The sequence below is a fragment of the Lissotriton vulgaris genome, unplaced genomic scaffold, assembly GCF_964263255.1.
Source record: "Lissotriton vulgaris unplaced genomic scaffold, aLisVul1.2 SCAFFOLD_924, whole genome shotgun sequence".
Classification (NCBI taxonomy): Eukaryota; Metazoa; Chordata; class Amphibia; order Caudata; family Salamandridae; genus Lissotriton; species Lissotriton vulgaris.
In genome coordinates this window covers 113,896-133,285 of record NW_028247319.1, presented here as the reverse complement: position 1 = coordinate 133,285, position 19,390 = coordinate 113,896, and the positions used below count along the sequence as shown (strand labels likewise).

The 19,390-nt window shown below is 45.8% G+C and overlaps 1 protein-coding gene across 1 annotated transcript in view; it reads left to right on the top strand.

Annotated features, from left to right (window-relative positions):
- MMD2 (monocyte to macrophage differentiation associated 2) overlaps window positions 1-19,390 on the top strand; it is a 247,430-nt gene that overhangs the window by 214,424 nt on the left and 13,616 nt on the right. The window contains exon 4 of the mRNA XM_086949686.1: window positions 16,046-16,120. Within this exon, the coding sequence (XP_086805812.1) occupies window positions 16,046-16,120 (75 nt within the window). The remainder of the gene's footprint in view (window positions 1-16,045; window positions 16,121-19,390) is intronic.

Genomic DNA, 19,390 nt, shown 5'->3' with positions numbered 1-19,390 from the left:
AAAAATTAGAGGGGAACCCTGTCTCATTCGTCTAGTGATGGTCATGTAAGGGAAGTATTCCCTGTTAACTTTGATTTTGTTTTAAATTAGCCTGAATAAACATTTTCATCTTAGGGCCAATATGGATTCTGTCGATTAATTTAAGTAAGAATGGCCAGTACAACCTATCAAAGGCTTTTATGCATCAAAGGAGAGAAGGGCCCGTGGCTGGCTCTTTTGCTCAGCTGCTTCCATTAGAGTTAACGTCAGTCTAGTGTTGTCATTTGCCCGTCTATTTTTGATGAATCCTGATTGGAAATTGGCGATAAGCCACGGCCATATTCCATGTAGCCTTGTGACCAGGATGGAAGATTATAGATCTACATTGCAGTTGAGAAGGGCAAATGGCCTTTATGATGGGCACTGCAGTGGATTTTTGTCTGTCTTCAATAGAAGAGTAAGATATGAGGCCAGCATGGTGTCTGTGACCACTTTAGACGTCAGTAAGAAGTTGAAAACTTGAATGAGGGGTTCATTTAGTACGGAGGTGTAGATCTTAGAATATGTGATTGTGAAGCCTAAGGGCCAGGAGATTTATGTGGTGGTAAGCATTTGATGGCTTCCTGTACCTCTTCAATTGACATATTTTGCTCTAGGAGACCGAAGTCGGCCTTCAAATTGGGGGGATCATAGTCCTGGAGATAGTCAACTTTGTAATTGCTTATCAAAATCTTGTGTGTGAAAAAGGGCTGTGTAGTACCACTGAAATACAGAGAGGATTTCAGATGTGTCTTGTAGGTGTGCCCCCTCCTTGGTCTCTATGGTGTGAATGTGATTGTGAGTGTCTTTGAGTGAAATTTATATGCTAACAACCTGTCTACCTTATCGCCTTTCTTGTAGTGAGTTTGATTAATATAGAGTAGTTCTTTTGCTGCCTCCTTCATCTGAATTTGTTCTAGCTCCCCTCTTAACCCGGGTAGATCTCTCATGGTTCTCGCCATGCCTCCTTGTTTGTGTCGGAGATCTGCCTGGGAATGTTGTTGCTCTAGATCTATTTTCTGTTATGTGGCTAGCTGCTCAAATGTGTCCTAATGGGATCTAAGCTCACCCCTGAGGACTGTTTTGGCTGCATCCCACTCTGACACGCTCCTGCACTGTGATGACTCTCAACGTTAATTTGCTGAGCATCCCAAGGGATGGTCCTTTTTATGGTTACTATCATCGTTATGTATGGCTTCCATTGGAAGCCTCTGTCGTTTACACCAGGTTCTAAATCTGGTAATTCATTGCCATGACATAGCAAAAGTTAATTACAAAACTTGTTACCCACTGTTGCTACGTGATTAAGAACTTCCAGGCCAGGCTAACAGTGCTCTCTGAGAGCATAGCAGTGCAGTGCTGCTTGTCTGCTTTAAATGAAAGCAGAAGGTACAGCTGCAGGAAGAGGAAGGAAGGCAGGGAAAGTGGTTGGGGTTGGTTAAGGATGGTGGTTAAACAATTTTTTTCACATTTGGGAAAGGGAGAGGCCATATTATGTATGGGTTCCCAATTTCTTCCTTGCCTCGGCCTAGCAGTTATAAAATTATAAATGGGTAACTGTAAGTTACTGGATGGTATTCACCTCTGAGTTCTATGTGACATTATAAATAACTCAAGCTTCAATCAATCAACCAATCAATATTTGTAGAGTGTGGCACTGTTAAAATTGGGGGTGTCTGGGAACTGGGGTGCAAGGTCTCAGTTGAAAAGCCAGGTCTTGAGGAAACGGTGGTAAGAGTGAAGAAACGAGCAGAAAAAGGCAAAACAGAGGGCAGAAAAATCAACGAGTAGAAAAGGCAAAACAGAGGGCACAAAACGAGCAGAAAAGGCAAAATAGAGGGCAGAAAATGAGCAGAAAAGGTGAAACAGAGCAGAAGAGGACAAAACAATGGTCAGAAAATGAGCAGAAGGGGCCATCAGAAAGCAGAAAAGACAAAACAGAGGGCAGATAAGACAAATCAGAAGGCAGAAAAATGAGCAGAAAAGGCAAAACAGAGTAGAAGAGGGCAAAACAGTGGGCAGAAAAACTAGCAGAAATGGCAAAACAGAGGGCAGAAAACGTAAAACAGAGCAAGAAACAAGTAGAGGAGGTACAAACAGAGGGCAGCAGGGAGACAGGCAGCAGAGGGTATGTGGGCAAGCTGGACAGGAGAAGAGTCGCAGGGGGAGCTAGCATGAGATAGTCACGTCATCTATTTGATGTCACTCCCCTCAGTGAAAAACACCCCTGTAGCTCGCAGTTTCTCATCTATAATTCTACACAGCATCATCTACAGTCACTGTCCACATACTCAATAGAGATCCAGTGGTGGCCTGCAGTCTATGAATGATGTTAAGCAAATTGAGCGTTCTACGTCACTCTGCACCCTGACAACAAATAAAGGTCTCTTTTACTGCCGGCATTTACATATGCAGCCTCTCCAGCAACTGACCCAATAGAAACCAAGAGCTTCTGCAAGCATCCTGAGTCCCCAAGGGCTCAAGACTGTCGACTCTTTGTCGGTCAGTGGGGCTCAACATGCGTCATTTCCTCTTCCCACTCTGATTCCGCTGTCACGCTTTTCCGTTGCTGTTCCCTAGTCGCCGCACATTTTAATCAGTTAATATGGGGTGGGCAACTGCCAAACAACGCCATGCTTGCCAGTAATTTCACAACCCTGTTAACCTATAGTGCCCAACCACGCTCTCAACCATGTATTAGTTCTCGCCCCTCCCGCTCCTCTGTACTGGTCAACACTGCTGCGTGAACCCATTCCTTTAATTTAGAGTGTCTTTAGCTGAAGATTTACAAACAGGACTTCTCGTTTTATGCCATGTATATTTTTTTTAAATATACATTTGTAATTATCCTTTTTATTTTTAACTCAGCTTACCTGCATTCAACATTATTTAGTTTGTGTTTTATGTGCCAATATCATATTTTTGTATTTATTTTACCCATAAGTGTGCCCTCTCACTTGCATGACGTCTATCACCAGTACCAACCATACATAATGCAACAATGCAGTGATCTGAAAACATTAGCATTTAGTACAAGCACATGTGCTCATCAGCAGCTATTTCTGTTAATCTCTTTCTACCAAACAGCGCAGGCTGTCTGACGGTGAAAGTCCTAATGTGGGTTTCCAAAAACCTACAGTGGGCTTACAGCCCACCCATAGATAGCTTTTGGTTTGCTTTCTTGTCATTCTTATTTGCTTGATTTTTGTTGGAAGACTTTCCTTGTCTCATCTGGCCAATCTTGGGTTTGTTCCTCCCTGGAGCAAAGCCTCTTTTCCATTTTTAAGAGTGGCTGACATGTATTCTCCCACTGCTGACTTTTATGGAACTACTTTTCTTTTTGGTTAAGCACTCCATGATGATACATGTATTTTCCAGCTCTCTCTTCATGGGTATCGACCTCCTGTCAAGTACCCCCCCCCCCCGCCCAATGCTACATGTTGCTCTCTCCCTCATGTGCTGGCCAATGTCTCTTTTGTACTTCTACCACAACCAAGCCCTCTTCAAGGTGTACTTTCTTACCACTATTCTCCCCACTGTTTGCTCTCTCCCTCATGCACTGCTTTACCCCGCTTCCCAGCTTTATTTTGTTTTATTGCAACCTGTCCACTCTCTATTGTTTCTCCCACACACTCTCCCCTCACTTGTTCCTCCCTACCAGCACTAGTCTTTTTTTAAATATATATTTTTGGGTGGGGGGGACACTGCCAGCTCTTCTGCCTTACAAAAATATATTTTGCGCTACATCAATTGCATTTTTTTCTATTTACTTATCCATCTAAGATCGATAAATATAAAAAAAAATGGCTCATATGTCCGTTCGTGGGCACACTCATGCCTGGTGTTACATGCGTGCACTTGCGTGTTGAAGATTGCAGTGTTTACGAAATTACACAGGCGTTACTGGTGGAGGTGTCATCAAGCCTTTTTTTCTTTTAGCCAATGCTGCACAGTATCAGAAAAAAAAGGTTTATTTTTGATGCTGTACAGCATCACCAAAATGAATTGGCAAAGCAAATAGATCTTAATGGCGAGACCTGTTGGCTTTGCCAGTGCTTGTTTGACTTGCCATGGTGTCAAACTGAATCAGTATTGACCTGGCGGTTATGACTCACAACATGAAGAGACACTTTTTTTCTGTGTACCCCACCTCATACATTTCAGGAGTAACCCTTTTAAGCTGACCCTCATCATACCCACCATTCGAAGGCCCAGTGCCATTACCACCCTTCTTATTGCCAGAGGCGAGTACATCACAGTCACATGTATTAATATTGCTTTCATTGAGGTAAAGACATCAAAACCTTCCTTGTTGAGAAAACGAAGCTGAGCTTTAACATTTTCCCACTAGCTACTGTGCATTTGTCCAACCAAAACATTGTATTGTATTGTAATTGTATTGTATTGTATTGTATTGTAAGGGGTGCTTGTAAAGCGCACTGACACCGTGGGTTTCCTGGCACTGGTTGGATGCAGAGGGAACAGAAGGACTTAGCTGGATTGAGGGAAAAGCCATGTTTTTAGGGATTTGCGGAAGAGAATGAGAGAATTAGAGGTTTTGAGAGAGAGGGGGAAGGAGTTCCAGAGTTTAGGGGCCAGGAATGCAAATCTCCGGCCTCCAGATCTGCAAAGTTTGATAGGGGGGATGGACAAGAGGTGAAGGTGAGAAGATCTCAGGTTACGTGATGGGCAGTAGAGCCTGATGAGTGATTACAGAAAAACAGGACAGGAGCCAGATAGAGATTTAAAGGTGAGGCAGCCGATCTTAAAGGCTGCCCTCGAGATGACAGGGAGCCAGTGCAGTTTAAAGAGAAGGGGTTTGGCGGATTGCCATTTCGGAATCCCAAGGGCCAATCTCGCCGCTTGATTTTGAACAGATTGCAGTCTGGAGAGAGATGTTTTAGGCAGACCGTGGTAAATAGAGTTCGAAAAATCCAAGCGGGAGAGGGCGAGGGCCATGATAACTTGCAGAAGGGCTTCAGGAGTGAGGAGATAAGCCACCTTCCTGATCCTGCGCAGCTGGAACATGCAGGAGGAGACCACCGTCCCCACTTGGGGTCCGAGAGAAAGGCCGGAGTCAATAGTGACCCCGAGACTCTTCACCGAGGCCACGGGGGTGGGAGGGGGTCCGAGTTCTGCTGGCCAAAAGTGCGGACCCCAGTGGGTAGAGCTCCTGCCAGGAAGAAGGAGCTCCGTCTTTCCGGGGTTCAATTTGAGCTGGTTTTGACACATCCACTGGAGGATGTGGGACATAGCGGCCTGGAAATTAGGAATAGCAGAGGGGGAATTGAGAGGAAAGATGAGTTGCAGGTCGTCCGCGTAGTTAAAAACGGTGACGTCCCACTGCCTCAAAGAAAAAAGAAGGGGTCGAAGATAGAGGTTGAAGAGAAGAGGGGATAAAGAGGAGCCCTGGGGGACCCCACAGGGCGAGTGCTCCCTAGCGGCTCTGAAAGTGCCCAGGCTGAGGGTCTGAGACCTCCCGGTCAGGAAGGATTTGACCCATGCCAGCGCCAGGCCCTGTATGCCAGCTTGCTCGACATGGTGGAGAAGGATGTTGTGGTCCACCGTGTCGAAAGCGGCTGACAGATCTAATAACACCAAGGCCTGGGGGGTACCCTTGTCAGCGCCGTCTCCAAGGCATCCAGCACGGCCAAGATCACAGTCTCCGTAGAGTGGCCGGGTCTGAAGCCGGCCTGGTTGGCCTCGAGAAAGTTGGAACTCTCGATGAACTGTGAGAGACAGGCGGTGGCGTGGGCTTCCAGAATTTTGGAGAAGAAGGGCAAGAGGGAGATAGGGCGGTAGTTCGCCGGGGCGGCGGGGTCAGCACCAGGCTTCTTCAGTAGAGGCACCAAAACGGCCTCCTTGAAGGAGCCGGGCACCGTACCGGAAGAAAGAGAGGAGTTCAGCAGGGGAAGGATGCAGTCGGGTAAAGAAAGGCAGATGTCGCGGAGTATGGAAGGGGGACAACAATCGTCTGGAGATCCAGACTTAGTACGGGAGGCCAATGTGGCCAAGGATGTGGGATCTAAAGGAGGAAACTGAGTGAAAGAGAGGGCATTATGGGGGGGAGAGACGAAACCAGCGCCAGGTGGGGTGGCCGGGATGGTGTCCTTAATCAAAGCAATTTTCTGAATGAAAAAAGTACTTAGCGCATTGCAAGATTCCTGTGTGGGGGCCTGAGTCGGGAGCGTCCTGGGATCGGAGGTGAATTCGTTAAGAACTTTAAAAATCTCTTTGGACTTGCAGGGGGCCGATAAGATTCTTTCTGAGGCGTAAGCTTTTTTGGCTGCGGAGATGGCTGATTTATACTTATTGCGCGCTGCCACATATACGTCTCTGCTAGACAAGCAATAGTCTCTCCTCCACTTGCGCTCTAATCGGCGAAGTTCCAAATGAAGGGTTTTGAGTTGGGGGTAGGGTGACCAACTGGCATTAGTGCAAATTCAGGACGGTGAGTGTAAAAATTCAGGACAAAGGGTCAAAATTCAGGACACAAATTCAGGACAGGAGGTCAAAATTCGGGACAAAACTTCAGGACAATAGGTACGTTTTACAGACACATCTGAGGTCGCGCAATAGTATATAAGTAAGCCTAGCCATTTCCAAACATATTCAACCATTTGCAAACCTATCCATCATGTATCCTTTCATCTATCATTTCACTCATCCATCCCTTCATCCATCCCCTCATCCATCCTTTCTCTCATCCTCAATTATCCATCCATCCATCCATCCACCCTTTCACCCTATCCATCTGTACACTTATCCATCCACTCTTCATCCCATCCATCCATTCACTCATCCATTCAGCCATTTACCCTTTCACCAATCCAGCCATCCTTTCACTTACTAATCCTTCCACCCAACCACTCTTTTAGTCATCCATCCATCCTCCCTTTCTCTCTCCATCGACCCTTTCACTTAGCCTTCCTGCCATCCATCCATCCACCCACCCATCCATCCATCTACTCATCCACTCATGAATCAATCCATTGCCCTATCACTCATCCATCTATCATTTCACTCCTTCACACATCTATTCATCCTTTTGTCCATCTACCCTCCCTTTCACTCACTCATCCATCCTTACACCCACCCTTTCACTCATATGTCCATTCATTCACCCTTGCACTTATCAAGCCATCAATCCATCCATCATTTCACTCATCCACCTACCCCCCATCATCCACCCACCCACCATCCACCCACCCACTCATCCATCCTTTCACCCACCCACCATCCAATCCACTGATCCATCCTTTCACCCACCCACCATCCCCCCACCCACTCATCCATCCATCCTTTCACCCACCCACTCATCATCCATCCATCCTTTCACCCACCCATCATCCATCCATCCTTCCACCCACCCATCATCATCCATCCATCCTTTCACCCACCCACTTATCCATCCATCCTTTCACCCACTCTCCATCCATCCATCCTTTCACCCACCCATCATCCATCCATCCACCCATCCTTGCCCTCATCATCCATCCATCCATCCCCTCATCATCCATCCATCCTTCCCCTCACCATCCATCCATCCTTTTCCCTCATCATCCATCCATCCTTTTCCCTCATCATCCATCCATCCTTCCCCTCATCATCCATCCATCCTTTTCCCTCATCATCCATCCATCCATCCATCCTTCCCCTCATCATCCATCCATCCACCACCCACCCCCATATCATCCATCCATCCATCCATCCATCCTTCCCCTCATCATCCATCCTTTCCCGTCATCCATCCATCCTTCCCCTCATCCATCCTTCCTTTCATCCATCCTTCCTTTCATCCATCCTTCCCCTCACCCATCCATCCATCCCATCCATTTATCCTGCCCCTCATCCATCCATCCTTCCCCTCCATCCATCCATCCATCCTTCTCCTCATCCATCATCCTTCCCCTCACCCATCCATCCATCCCATCCATTTATCCTGCCCCTCCATCCATCCATCCTTCCCCTCCATCCATCATCCTTCACCTCATCCATCCTTCCTTTCATCCATTCTTCCCCTCACCCATATATCCATCCCATCCGTTTATCCTGCCCCTCATCCGTCCATCCTTCCCCTCCATCCATCCATCCTTCCCCTCATCAATTTATCCTTTTCCTCATCCATCCTTCCCCTCATCCATCATCCTTCCCCTCCATCCATCATCCTTCCCCTCATCCATCTTTCCCCTCATCAATCATCCAGCTACCCTTCCACCCATACATCCAGCTATTTACATTTTCTCTCCATCCTTTCCCTCACTCATCAATCCATCTATCCTATCTCATTATCCATTTATTCAATCTTTCATTCATCCATTCACCCTTTCACTAATTCATCCAGCCATTCACACATCCCTTCACTTACTTACTCGCTCACCTTTCCATATTAATTTTGAGCTGAGCCCTTTTGAGAATTGGCCCATCAAGAACTTCACCCTCGCTGCAGGGGCCGTTCAAGGACTGGGACAGAAGCCACCCAGGGCAGAGACAGGATCCACCACAGGGGGGGACAAGAGCCATCACAAGCGGGGGTGGACTGGAGCCACAACATGGGGGACAGGAGCCATCGCAGGCGGGGGGGGGGGTGGACTGGAGCCACCACATGGGGGGACAGGAGCAGGAGTCATCACAGGAGAGGGAACGTGATCCACCAGGGTGGGCACAGGGGTGGGCATGCAGTATTCTAGTATCTTGGGCTTCTCGCCCCCTCCTGCACAAGACAACGAGAAGACAGGCTCTCTGTCCAAAATGCCACCCCCACTGTGATATACAGTACTTACAGGAGATACTCTAAGAGAACTGATTGAACTGATTGTCCTCCATACTTTGTTAATCAGTGTGGGTGCTATTGTGCCATTTCTTTATTGTATTACGTTATGCATGTTTGAAGAACCGAGGTTTGCTTACAAATTAGTGACAGTAATTAAGCTCGGTGAAGAGAAGCAGGTGCTGCTCGGTGTAATCAGGGGTGTAATCTGGCCGAGTCTAGGATGTTCGGGGCCCTGGGTAGAAATGGAATGTGTGAGCCCCCCTCTAAATAGCAGATACAAGACGAATTCAGGGCTGTTTGCATGTGAATGGATGCCCCTGCAGCCCCTCCCTCTGTCACCTTCAAGCACCTCTTAACAGCTCATCAAGGGCTGGAGGTGTGAGGGTTGCCATCCCGCTGTGCCTCTACAGTGCTGCTGGGGGTCTCAGCTTTCATACAGCATCGGAGTCAAGAAGGGAGGTGGGGGCAAGCTGTGCCCGGTTAAAATTACGGACAAATGGCGTCCGTTAAAGAATCCTTCACGGACAACGGACAGACAGCCAAAATTACGGACTGTCCGTGAAATTTACGGACGGTTGGTCACCCTAGTTGGGGGGTAAACCATTTGTGGGAGTTACTGTGTCGGGATCGGGGGAACTTAGTAAGAGGGGCAAAAATATCGCTGGCTGTCGTAAGCCAGTCAGAAATATGCCCGTAAAGCTCATTGGTGCTTATATCGTTGGGAAGCAGGGGACGGGTGAGAGAGAGGTGAGATAGCAATTTAGAGGAATCGGCGGCTCTCCACTTGCGGGCGGTGCCACCCTCCCTCAAGGGGATCCTAATCTGGCCAACAGCCGAGAATGTGGTGTCAATCAGAAAGTGGTCGGACCACACACAGGGTGTTATGAGCGGACAGGAGGACTTGACCCAGTGGGCCCAAATGTGGTCAAGGATGTGGCCGCCACTGTGGGTGGCGGACCTGACTAATTGAGTAAAGTTCAGGCTCGAGAAGGCCTTGAACAGTTCGAAGGCATGGGGACCAGCGTCCTCGTGCTGGAACCAGTAGTTGAAGTCACCAAAAATGACAGTACGGGGGGAGGAAGTGGCAAGATTGGTCAGCTGTTCGATAAAAGAAGAGGGGAAGGAAGGCATGTGGTGGGGGGGACGGTATAATACCATAAGGGTGACTGCACCCACCTCAGTCCCAAGACGGAGAACCAGGTTGTCCACTTCAGGGAGGGTCATGGAGGCGGAGGCGATAATCTTTAGATTCTTGCGTATTACCGCTGCCACCCCTCCCCCGGAGCGACCCCCAGGACGGTTGGTGTTCAGCAAAAAGTAATCTGGGGGTAGCGCAGCGAGGATATCAGGAAGGGAGTCATCGGTGAGCCAGGTCTCAGATAATAAGAGAACGTCTGGCCTCTCAGTCAGGAGTAGGTGAAGGATATCGGCTTGATGCCTGACCAAAGAGCGAGTATTAAGATATAATACACGAATCTGTGACTCGACAAGGGCAGGTGCAATGAGAGGTAACGCCGGCCCCAGATGGGGGGGGGGAGTTACCTGCAATCCCAAGTGAAGAGATCCGAGTCCAGGTATCGGGAGATAGGGGGCTAGCAGAGGTTTGAAGACTCATAAGAGCAGAGGAAGGGTAAGATATAGCAGTAGCAGCATCCCAGGCCCCTGGGCCCATCCGGCCGCGGACGAGCGCAGACGGGCTGGACTTAGGCGCGACTTCGGCGCGCAAACGGCGCTCCCGCTGCGCTCGTCCGCTGCGCTTCCGAAGGAAGCACATATTTTATAGCTGCAGATAACGTCAGTAGGGGGGTGTGGCTTTGAAAAAGGGGCGTGGCCTCACTCGATGACGGAATGGCAGCAACGCTGACCTCTGCTGCAGCGCCTTCCAACGAAGAGTTCAAATGCCAAGAGGGAGAGCAAGGAGGTAGGAAGTGCAGCAAGTAAATAATGTGACAGTCCAATGTTTAAAATCAAATTAAGACAGGTTAAAAAACACACGCCCGGCTTTCCGCCTCAGGAGAACAAGAGAGCAACCACCGGCGCTTGTATTCAGCGTCCTTATGAATGCTCTGTCAGTTTGGCGCGCCCTCGAGGGGCGTGGCTTCGAAAAAGGGGCGTGGCCTCACTCGACGACGGAATGGTGGCAGCGCTGACCTCTGCTGCAGCGCCTTCCAACGAAGAGTTCAAGTGCCAAGAGGGAGAGCAAGGAGGTAGGAAGTGCAGCAAGTAAATAATGTGACTGTCCAATGTTTAAAATCAAATTAAGACAGGTTAAAAAACACACTCCCGGCTTTCCGCCTCAGGAGAACAAGAGAGCAACCCCGCTCAGAAGAACAAGAGAGCAACCACGCTTGTAACAACTAGTAAGCATTTAACATGGTCCGTGCTCCCGTCGGGGGACGGCCGATGGGAGCACTCCCTCCCTGGTGCTGCGAAAGACCGTTGGCTGACGCAGCCCCTCCCACCCTTTAGAACGCCTGCACCGCGGCGGAATATTCGCCGCGGTAAGCGGGTTAAATCACTTATGGCATGATTACGATCTTGGTGGACAGGGTTACTCCATCCCAAACACGACGGATATCCCGTCCCCCGTATTACAATTCCATTAATGTCCTATGGAACTTGAAATATGGCGGACGGGATACCTGTCACGTTTGTTACGGAGTATTACATCTGCCAAGATCATAATCAAGCCCTTAGTGTTGAGTACCTAGTTACTGGCTCCTCCAACAGACAATGCCGCCCAGCTCAGGACTCTTTGTTAACCATCAGAGTTCGATGAGATAAATGACACTAGTGTTGGCACTGATGCAGGTGATGGGTGCCCCTATCCACCTCCCGAGTTGTTTTCCGCCTTTTTCTCCTTCAATAACCAACCCAGTCTGGAGTGGTGTGGTGTGCAGGCAGCCTTCTTATGCAATGTTCTAGCGTAAGGGACGAAACCTAGTACCTGTAAGTAAATGTATTTACCTATGTGGCATATGGCTACCTAGGGACCTCAGCCTATTTACTTAGGATGTATCGTCCGCTACAGCTACTATATTATTTATTTATTTAGGATCTTGATATAGAGCTTCAAGACTGAGCACAGGGAAGGAAAGCCTTATACAGAGAATAGCCAAGAAATAACAACGCACAAGCAAAAAAACACAAGTTGTAATAGTGGGAGCTTAAGCCTCCGAGAAGATGCTGTTTGTGGTACTGGTTTGAGGAAATGTAGTACATTCATGGGTGTGGGTAGAGATTACGAAAGGTCTAAGTAAACCTCCATAGCATTCAGGCTATGAAGACAGGAAGGTTTCTTTTGCAAACTAATATACATCAATCATGCTTTGTAACACAAGAAATGCAGGGGATGCTGCCGTACTTGCAAAGGGGAAACAGCAAATTCCACGACCCGCCAAACAACGCATTGCCTTTGCAACACAAGCGGAACAATGAATGCATCTTATCCAGGCATTCGATTTAGAATGCAAGTCGTTACATCGACATGCATTAGATAAAGCAGCATTTTACTTTAAAGTCCAACGCTTTCCCTGCTGTTGCAGGGTCTGGATTTAGAATAGTAAATTATACTATTCCGAAGTCTAGCACCCCCTAAAGCAAGTACTTGTAATGATTTGCATGGAATGCATGGTTCAGACGCACTCACTGTTCCGCATACGTTGTTAAGAAACACATAGGAAAGGAAACCGTGGTTGTGTCATACCGCCCATTCAAAGTACTTGCCTTTTGTTGGCACACCCATGCAAATTTACAAAGTATTCTAAAAATCCTAGGTGCACCTATCTGTGGGCCGCTGTCTCATAAATGGCAACTACAGTCACGAATGAGAGGTCATTCTTTCAGGTGCCAGTAGGGCCGATGACATCTTGGATCAATGTCCTAGTTCTCCGCATTGGGCTTTAACACCTTGCGTGCGGCGCCGATTCTCCCCCGGTGCTGAACATTCCAATCGCAGGTGTGGTCATGACGGAGCACAGAGCGACCGATGCTCATGACGGAACCGTTCCGTCATGAGCATCGAAGTGGTTAAACGGGATCTGCACCTTAGGGATGCATGGACATCTCATCCTCTGTTGGGTTGAGGCAGGGGTGTCCAATGCATGTCCATCAGGTTCGGATCAGGGCACTAATTAAAAGATCATCAGGAACTATGGCAATTAATACATTTACATGAACAGTGTTTGAAATGTATCTTCTCTTGGTGTTCTGAAGACCTGTCATGGGTCATGCTTTGCTGGACCTGCAGAGGGCACCCCTGGTCTGGGGAGTCCTAATCTGTACTCCATGAAAGGAAGACATTTTTGAGTGAGGTGCAGCCACACAATAGATGTTAGTTGTCAAACAAATGATGGGTTAGTGCATAAAATAATGTACAGCTGAATTTCAATGACTACTCAACAGGAACTGAGGAGGGGACCAGGGCTTAAATGTAGGCCTGTTGCCTGGCTGCATTGTCTTGTACCGTCACACAGCCAAAGTGGAAAGATTATGGAAAGAGTTCAGAAACTGAAGAAAGCCCACATTATTCACTCTCTTTCCTGGTAGGGAGCAGCCAATGCCTCCCACTCATAAAGGGAGGGGCGCTGGGATTGAAGGATCAAAGGGAAAACATCAGAGCAAGGAAAGGCAGCCTATTCTCTAATGCAAAGTAGAAGGGGGGTAGTAGTTCTTCCCTACGCCCCTGCTCAGACTATCTTAAATCTCTATGATGCAGCACAGCTGCAAGCACTTAGGTATCAGCGCCCACTGGAGCGGTCTGTTGTGAGCGGTAAGCGCCTGCAGCTGCGGCAACTGCTTCTAGCGTAGCCTGCAGGCCAGTTAGAGCTCCAAAGAGGGTTCCTGGCAGCCACTCTACTAATTCAAAGGACATGAAAAATCATGAAATACAGTGAGGTTTTTCTTGTCTATGGAGTGCATTGTGCTCTTTGAATCTCTTCAGCCATCTGCCAGCAGATCACATGAGAAAGGGAAGAAAAATAAGATCTGAGGTGCAATAGTTGTCTTTACTTTTACAATACACTGCTTTTCATTTTTATAAACCATAAATATCAATAGTGGATAACTTTGGGTTTCTAATGGCGCACGTGGTTGCAGCTCTGAGAAACCCTGGAGTTCCCCTACCTCTAAATCAATTGGCAGAGCCTTGAGTTGGTGGGCGGGTCCTCCACCTTTTCTTGACAGATGCCACACACCTGCCAAACTCTATGTCCCCATGGGTTGCAATTGATGTCCCCCTAATGCACTTTAATGACCTTCCAGAGGCTCCTAAATAACCTAAAAGTCTCTTTTCTTGCAGAACCACTGGCATTGGCACTTCTCTGTGTAACCTGTTTTCTCTTCATGTTTCCCCTGTTGCTTAAGCACCCTGTAACCAGCCTCCCCTGTGCCGCTGGTGGTGTGGACTTGGTGCTGACCTGCGACCTCTTTTGCACTTACCTTAACCCATGGAGCTTGCCTCCCAAAACCACATGGCCTGCCCGTGAGTAGCTACCAACTAAGGTTCGCCTTAGCCCAAATGGCTAATATTGGCTCCCTTGCACTCTGCACCCGGCCGCTCTAGTGCGCTAGTAGTGCACCTCAAGTGCTGAACTGAACCTTGGGGAACCTCAGCTCTACCCACCAAAATTCAGTTATCAAAACTGTGTACTTACCTGCAAACCTAACACTTTGTTTTCCTCCATAGGATTGTATTGTGGGTTATTCTCTGAAAAATGTTGTGTTGCACCTGCTGTACTGCAGCAAAGCAACTTAGTGCCTTCAAAAGAGTTAACCTGCTTACTGATGTACTGTGATGCCTAGACTGTGCTATTAGTTTGTTTCACGCCAAACTAGAAAAGTAACTACATAGTAATTAGAAAGTAATCTAAAGTGATTACAAGTGTTTAAAGAGCTTACAACCCATTTTTTTCTACTGCAAAGTAACTTGTATGCTCCTACAAAAACAGTACACACTGTATCTTGCAAAATATTATTGTATTGAAAGTATCCCTTACCTGCTACTGAGTAAATCTTTGTTCAAGTAATATAAACAACAAAGTAACAACTTTTTATACAAACAATTGGGCTGGATTCAATCTTTGAGTAGGTGACATCAAGTTTTGCCTGGGTGTGTACAACAAATGCTTAACACTACCCGCTGATGAGCTTGACTGCTCAACCACACTACCACAAAAGGTGTTACCTACTTTAGCCTCTGCTACACCTCTGGGGATCCACTGGTCTCTGTGCACACTATTCTTTACTTTGGTGTAGTATATATAGATCCAGCTTCATATACCAATGTCTGTTTCGAATGGCATTGGCCCACATGGAAGTTACAGCTAATATAAACAAAACTGAGCAGGCCCTGAAGACAGGTAGGCCAAAAAGTGCTGCGCATACATTCTGAAACATGACTCAAAAAGACTCCAGAGCAACAGCAAGGCTTTGTAGGGGAATATTTAACATGTGGGAGCAGGCAGAGGCATGGAGAGGCATGGAAGTAAGTCTCTTGTATGCCCCACCTCATGTTTCTTTCCTCTCGCTCCACACTTCTAGTTTCTCTTTCCGCAGAAGATTCTGAATGTAACTGTTGGGTGCCAGTGTTGGATATTGCTTTTATTGTGTTCACCACAGGAAAGGAGTGACTTACTGGAGCCTGATCTAACGTAAAGAAATGGATCACAGGATTACATCCCTAGGTAGTAGCACTTCCAAACAGTAGCATAGCACCTAAATCAGTAGAGTTGGCAAATATATATTTTAGTGTATCACTACCATTGTTGCTAGGTTAATTTGTAGGGTTATTTATACCCAAAGGCTCTGTTAAGGCTGGCATTATGGTTAACTCCTTAGCAGCGTCGAACGTTCAGCGCCCAGTGCTGAACGTTCGAATAACGGGTGCTGACCCGTCGGCCAACGGTCGTGCGCAGCACTGGCAAGGGAGTGCTCGCGACGACCGTTGGCCGACGGCAGCACTTACAGGGTTAATTGTACTTTTTTGAGACTTTGTAAGACACAACATACTGATCTGATTACTCTACTGGGCGATCCACAAATATTTTGGCAAGAGTAGGTGCCACACCGTCGTGTAGTACTGAATTCCAGAGGACCTTGGCTGCTCCTGGATTAAGTCAAAAGTTCCACAAGAGTAATCAACAATATACTCTCTTTGAACGTTGCCTTTGCCTCTGTGCATGGTAGGATCAGGGCAGTATTGCTTTACTTGTCAAGTTTTCACCTGTATTCTCTCGGTCTGCTCTCTCGCTGCAGGACCGTGGAGCACTGCTTGCACATGTTCGACAGGATGACCATCTACTTCTTCATTGCCGCCTCTTACACCCCTTGGTGAGTTCACGTGGCCAAGTCCGCCTTCCTTCTTCTCCCAGGTCATTTTGTTAGGAATCTACTATAGAAATGGATGAGATTTGCTTAATTTTCCCAAACTTTGTCCTTGATATCGCAACAAATAAAAAGTGAATTCATTTACTAGTATGTGTAATGGAAATAAACACACCCTATAATCACTGTTCCACACCACTCCTTTCTCCATGCCTTACTACCCCTCATATTACAGTATGATCATTTCTCTATTTTGTTACCCCCCTCCCCCTCATAACATTGAGTCTGTTTGTACTTAGATGTCCCACTGTCTTCATTACCATCAAGCATGTACATTTTTTCACAAAAGCAAAGCCACAAATATGCCCCGGTCAGTCTATGATGGTTGAACATCAGTGAGGAATGCATGTCTTAGGCTACAAAAAATTGTATAAAACTCATCCTTCTTTGACATTGATCATGGTGGTATTTTGAGGTGTTGCATTGAACCATTGAATCTAAAATGTGGGTGTTACTTAAAGAAAATGAACATACCTACATCTTCTGATTTACCAATGGTTTAGGCCGGGTGAAGCATTTGTAATAGAGGTAAGCTGAGTGCGTAAATTAATATAAATTACGCTCTGATTAGCAGCATCCCTGAAGATGACCTATAAATATTGCCACTGTCCTGTAACAGCATTTAACATAGACTCAATATATGTTCTACTGTTTCCATTGATAGCATACAGCATACATAGTGGCCAACCAGGACCACGAAAAAGACTTCCAATATCATGCGAGGTACCATAAATTGTAGAACGGGTCTATGACATAAATGGAAGTGCAAAATGTTAACTTTTACAATTAGATTTAGACTAGATTATATTTCAAACAATACTACAGTTATTTAGATTACATTTAATTAGTACACCAACATGTATTTTCCTTATCTTCTGTCTCTAAAGTAGTTGTGCAAGACCACTTTCTAATTTTCCCTGTAAGGAGTGCTTTCATGGAGTTTTTGACTTATTAGAACAATACATTTAATGGGGCAGATTTACAAGAAAGTGACTCAGTGCATTCTGCAAGCCATTTGGCTGCGCCACAGTGAGCCACTTTCAAAGCACAGGGATGCAACATATTCACAACAATATGTTGCATCTCTGTGCTTCCCCCTGTGCTGGCACACAAACTGCTGCCATGCGCCAGCGCAGGCACCCTTGGTGCAAGGATGCTTGCGTTGTGGGGAGATTGTTTTTGTGCAGGAAGAGCACCCTTCCTGCACAAAAACAATTACTACAGGCATTTTCCTCTTTCAATGCGAGCAGTGGAATGCAGCAAGCATTAAAAGAGAGAAAAATTATGAGAAAGGAAAACATTTCTCCTCGTTGCACCTCTTTATGCCTCCCTTGGGAAGGCGTAGCATTCACACGCATTTCCACATTACGATTCCTCGTAAATCTGGAAATATGTCTGGTTGCATGGGTGTTGCGTGGGAACACCCACGGCAACACCCATGGAACGCCCCTTTCACGCAAAGTGATGCATGTAAAGGGGTCATATTTACAAGGTCAGGAAAAGCCACGCAGGGTGGCTTTTCCTGTCCTTATACATATGGTGCAGTAAATGCGCCACTGGTACGACACAAAAAGTGACGTACTGGTGGCGCAGGGGGCTTGTAAATCTGCCCCAATAGGTTTAACGCATGGTGTTTGAGGAAAGATGCAATATTTTGATGATTCGGTTGAATTGAATATTAATTCTTTCAAATTCCTATTCAAAAATGTTTCTGAGTTACGCACCCTTGGCCTACCATGCCCCAAAACTCTTTTATAATATAATTTTAATTCGGTAATGACTTAGGGCCTGATTTATATCTTGGCGGTATGCATACTCCAATGCAACAGTACTTGTACAGTCAATTAGTGTGAACTTGATGCATGCTTTGTAATACGTCATCTCTGTCTGGTATCTATTTATTAAATGCCAATAAAAAGATATACCAATAAATAAGTATTGGTCGATGGGCCATAGAGTGCTGACAAGTACTGCCAGATTGCCTTGTTCAATGCTGTTGCTGATTCTCACAACAGTAGTAATCCTGCCTACTACATATAAACAAGATTATGCCATTTCACATACTCCTGTCCCAGTCCAGGATCCAGCATGGATATGTGAGGTCTTCAGGGTATCAGTTAAACTGCATAACCTGGTACTCAGTAAGTCCAGTGATGAAAATCCAGAAAATAATTACATCATGGAGTGTCTCGATCACATACATACATACACCTAGATTAAGGGATTAAGGGAAGCTTCCTCTGCCTAACTGGAACAAAAACAGAGGTATTGATCATTGTCAGAGCATAGAATGAATATCCCAGTTTCAAATTGCACTCACAATGTGTTCAATGTAATTTTAAACCAGAAATTAAAAAGTCAGAAGAAAGACTTATTTAATTGAATGAAGCATTGATACATTAGATGGAGATGTGATATGCAAGGATGGATGGTTGGCAATTATTAGATCCACCTCTAATTTACAGCAGATTCTAATTGCACTTTAATTTCTTAAATTCTTGTCTTAAATTTGGATTTTGCCTTAAATTAGGATTTTGTCCTAAATTAGGATTTTGTCTTAAATTAGGATTTTGTCTTAAATTAGGATGTTGTCTTAAATTAGGATTTTTTTTAAATTAAATTTAAGACAAACTTAAGTTAATCTTATGTTTAATTTAAGACAAAATCCTAACTTAGGACAAAATCCTAACTTAGGACAAAATCCTATTTTAGGACAAAATCCTAATTTAAGACACAATCCTAATTTAAGACAAAATCCTAATTTAGGACAAAGTCCTAATTTAGGACAAAAGCATAATTTAAGACAAAATCCCAATTTAAGACAAAATCCTAATTTAGGACAAAATCCTAATTTAGGACAAAAGACAAAATCCTAATTTAAGACTACTAAATGCCTTCTTTGAATACTAAAAGTAGTAAGTTTAGGATTTTGTTTTAGGTTAGTTCTGTGAACCGGGCCCTCTGAAAGCAGCTCCTTTATATGGAGCACCCTACAACACCCTAGACAGTGAACCTGCTCACCTTGAATGTCTGTTTATCGAGCCCAGTTTTTAAGGATAGGATTAGCATCATAGAGATTCATTTATTTAAATTTAAAAAAATTATATATATACATATATGTATGTTGTGTGCGTGTTTAAGTGTACACACACACGCATATATATGTCTGTGTTTAAAAAAATTTTTTTGGATGAGGTTGTGTTCATGAGACTTGCT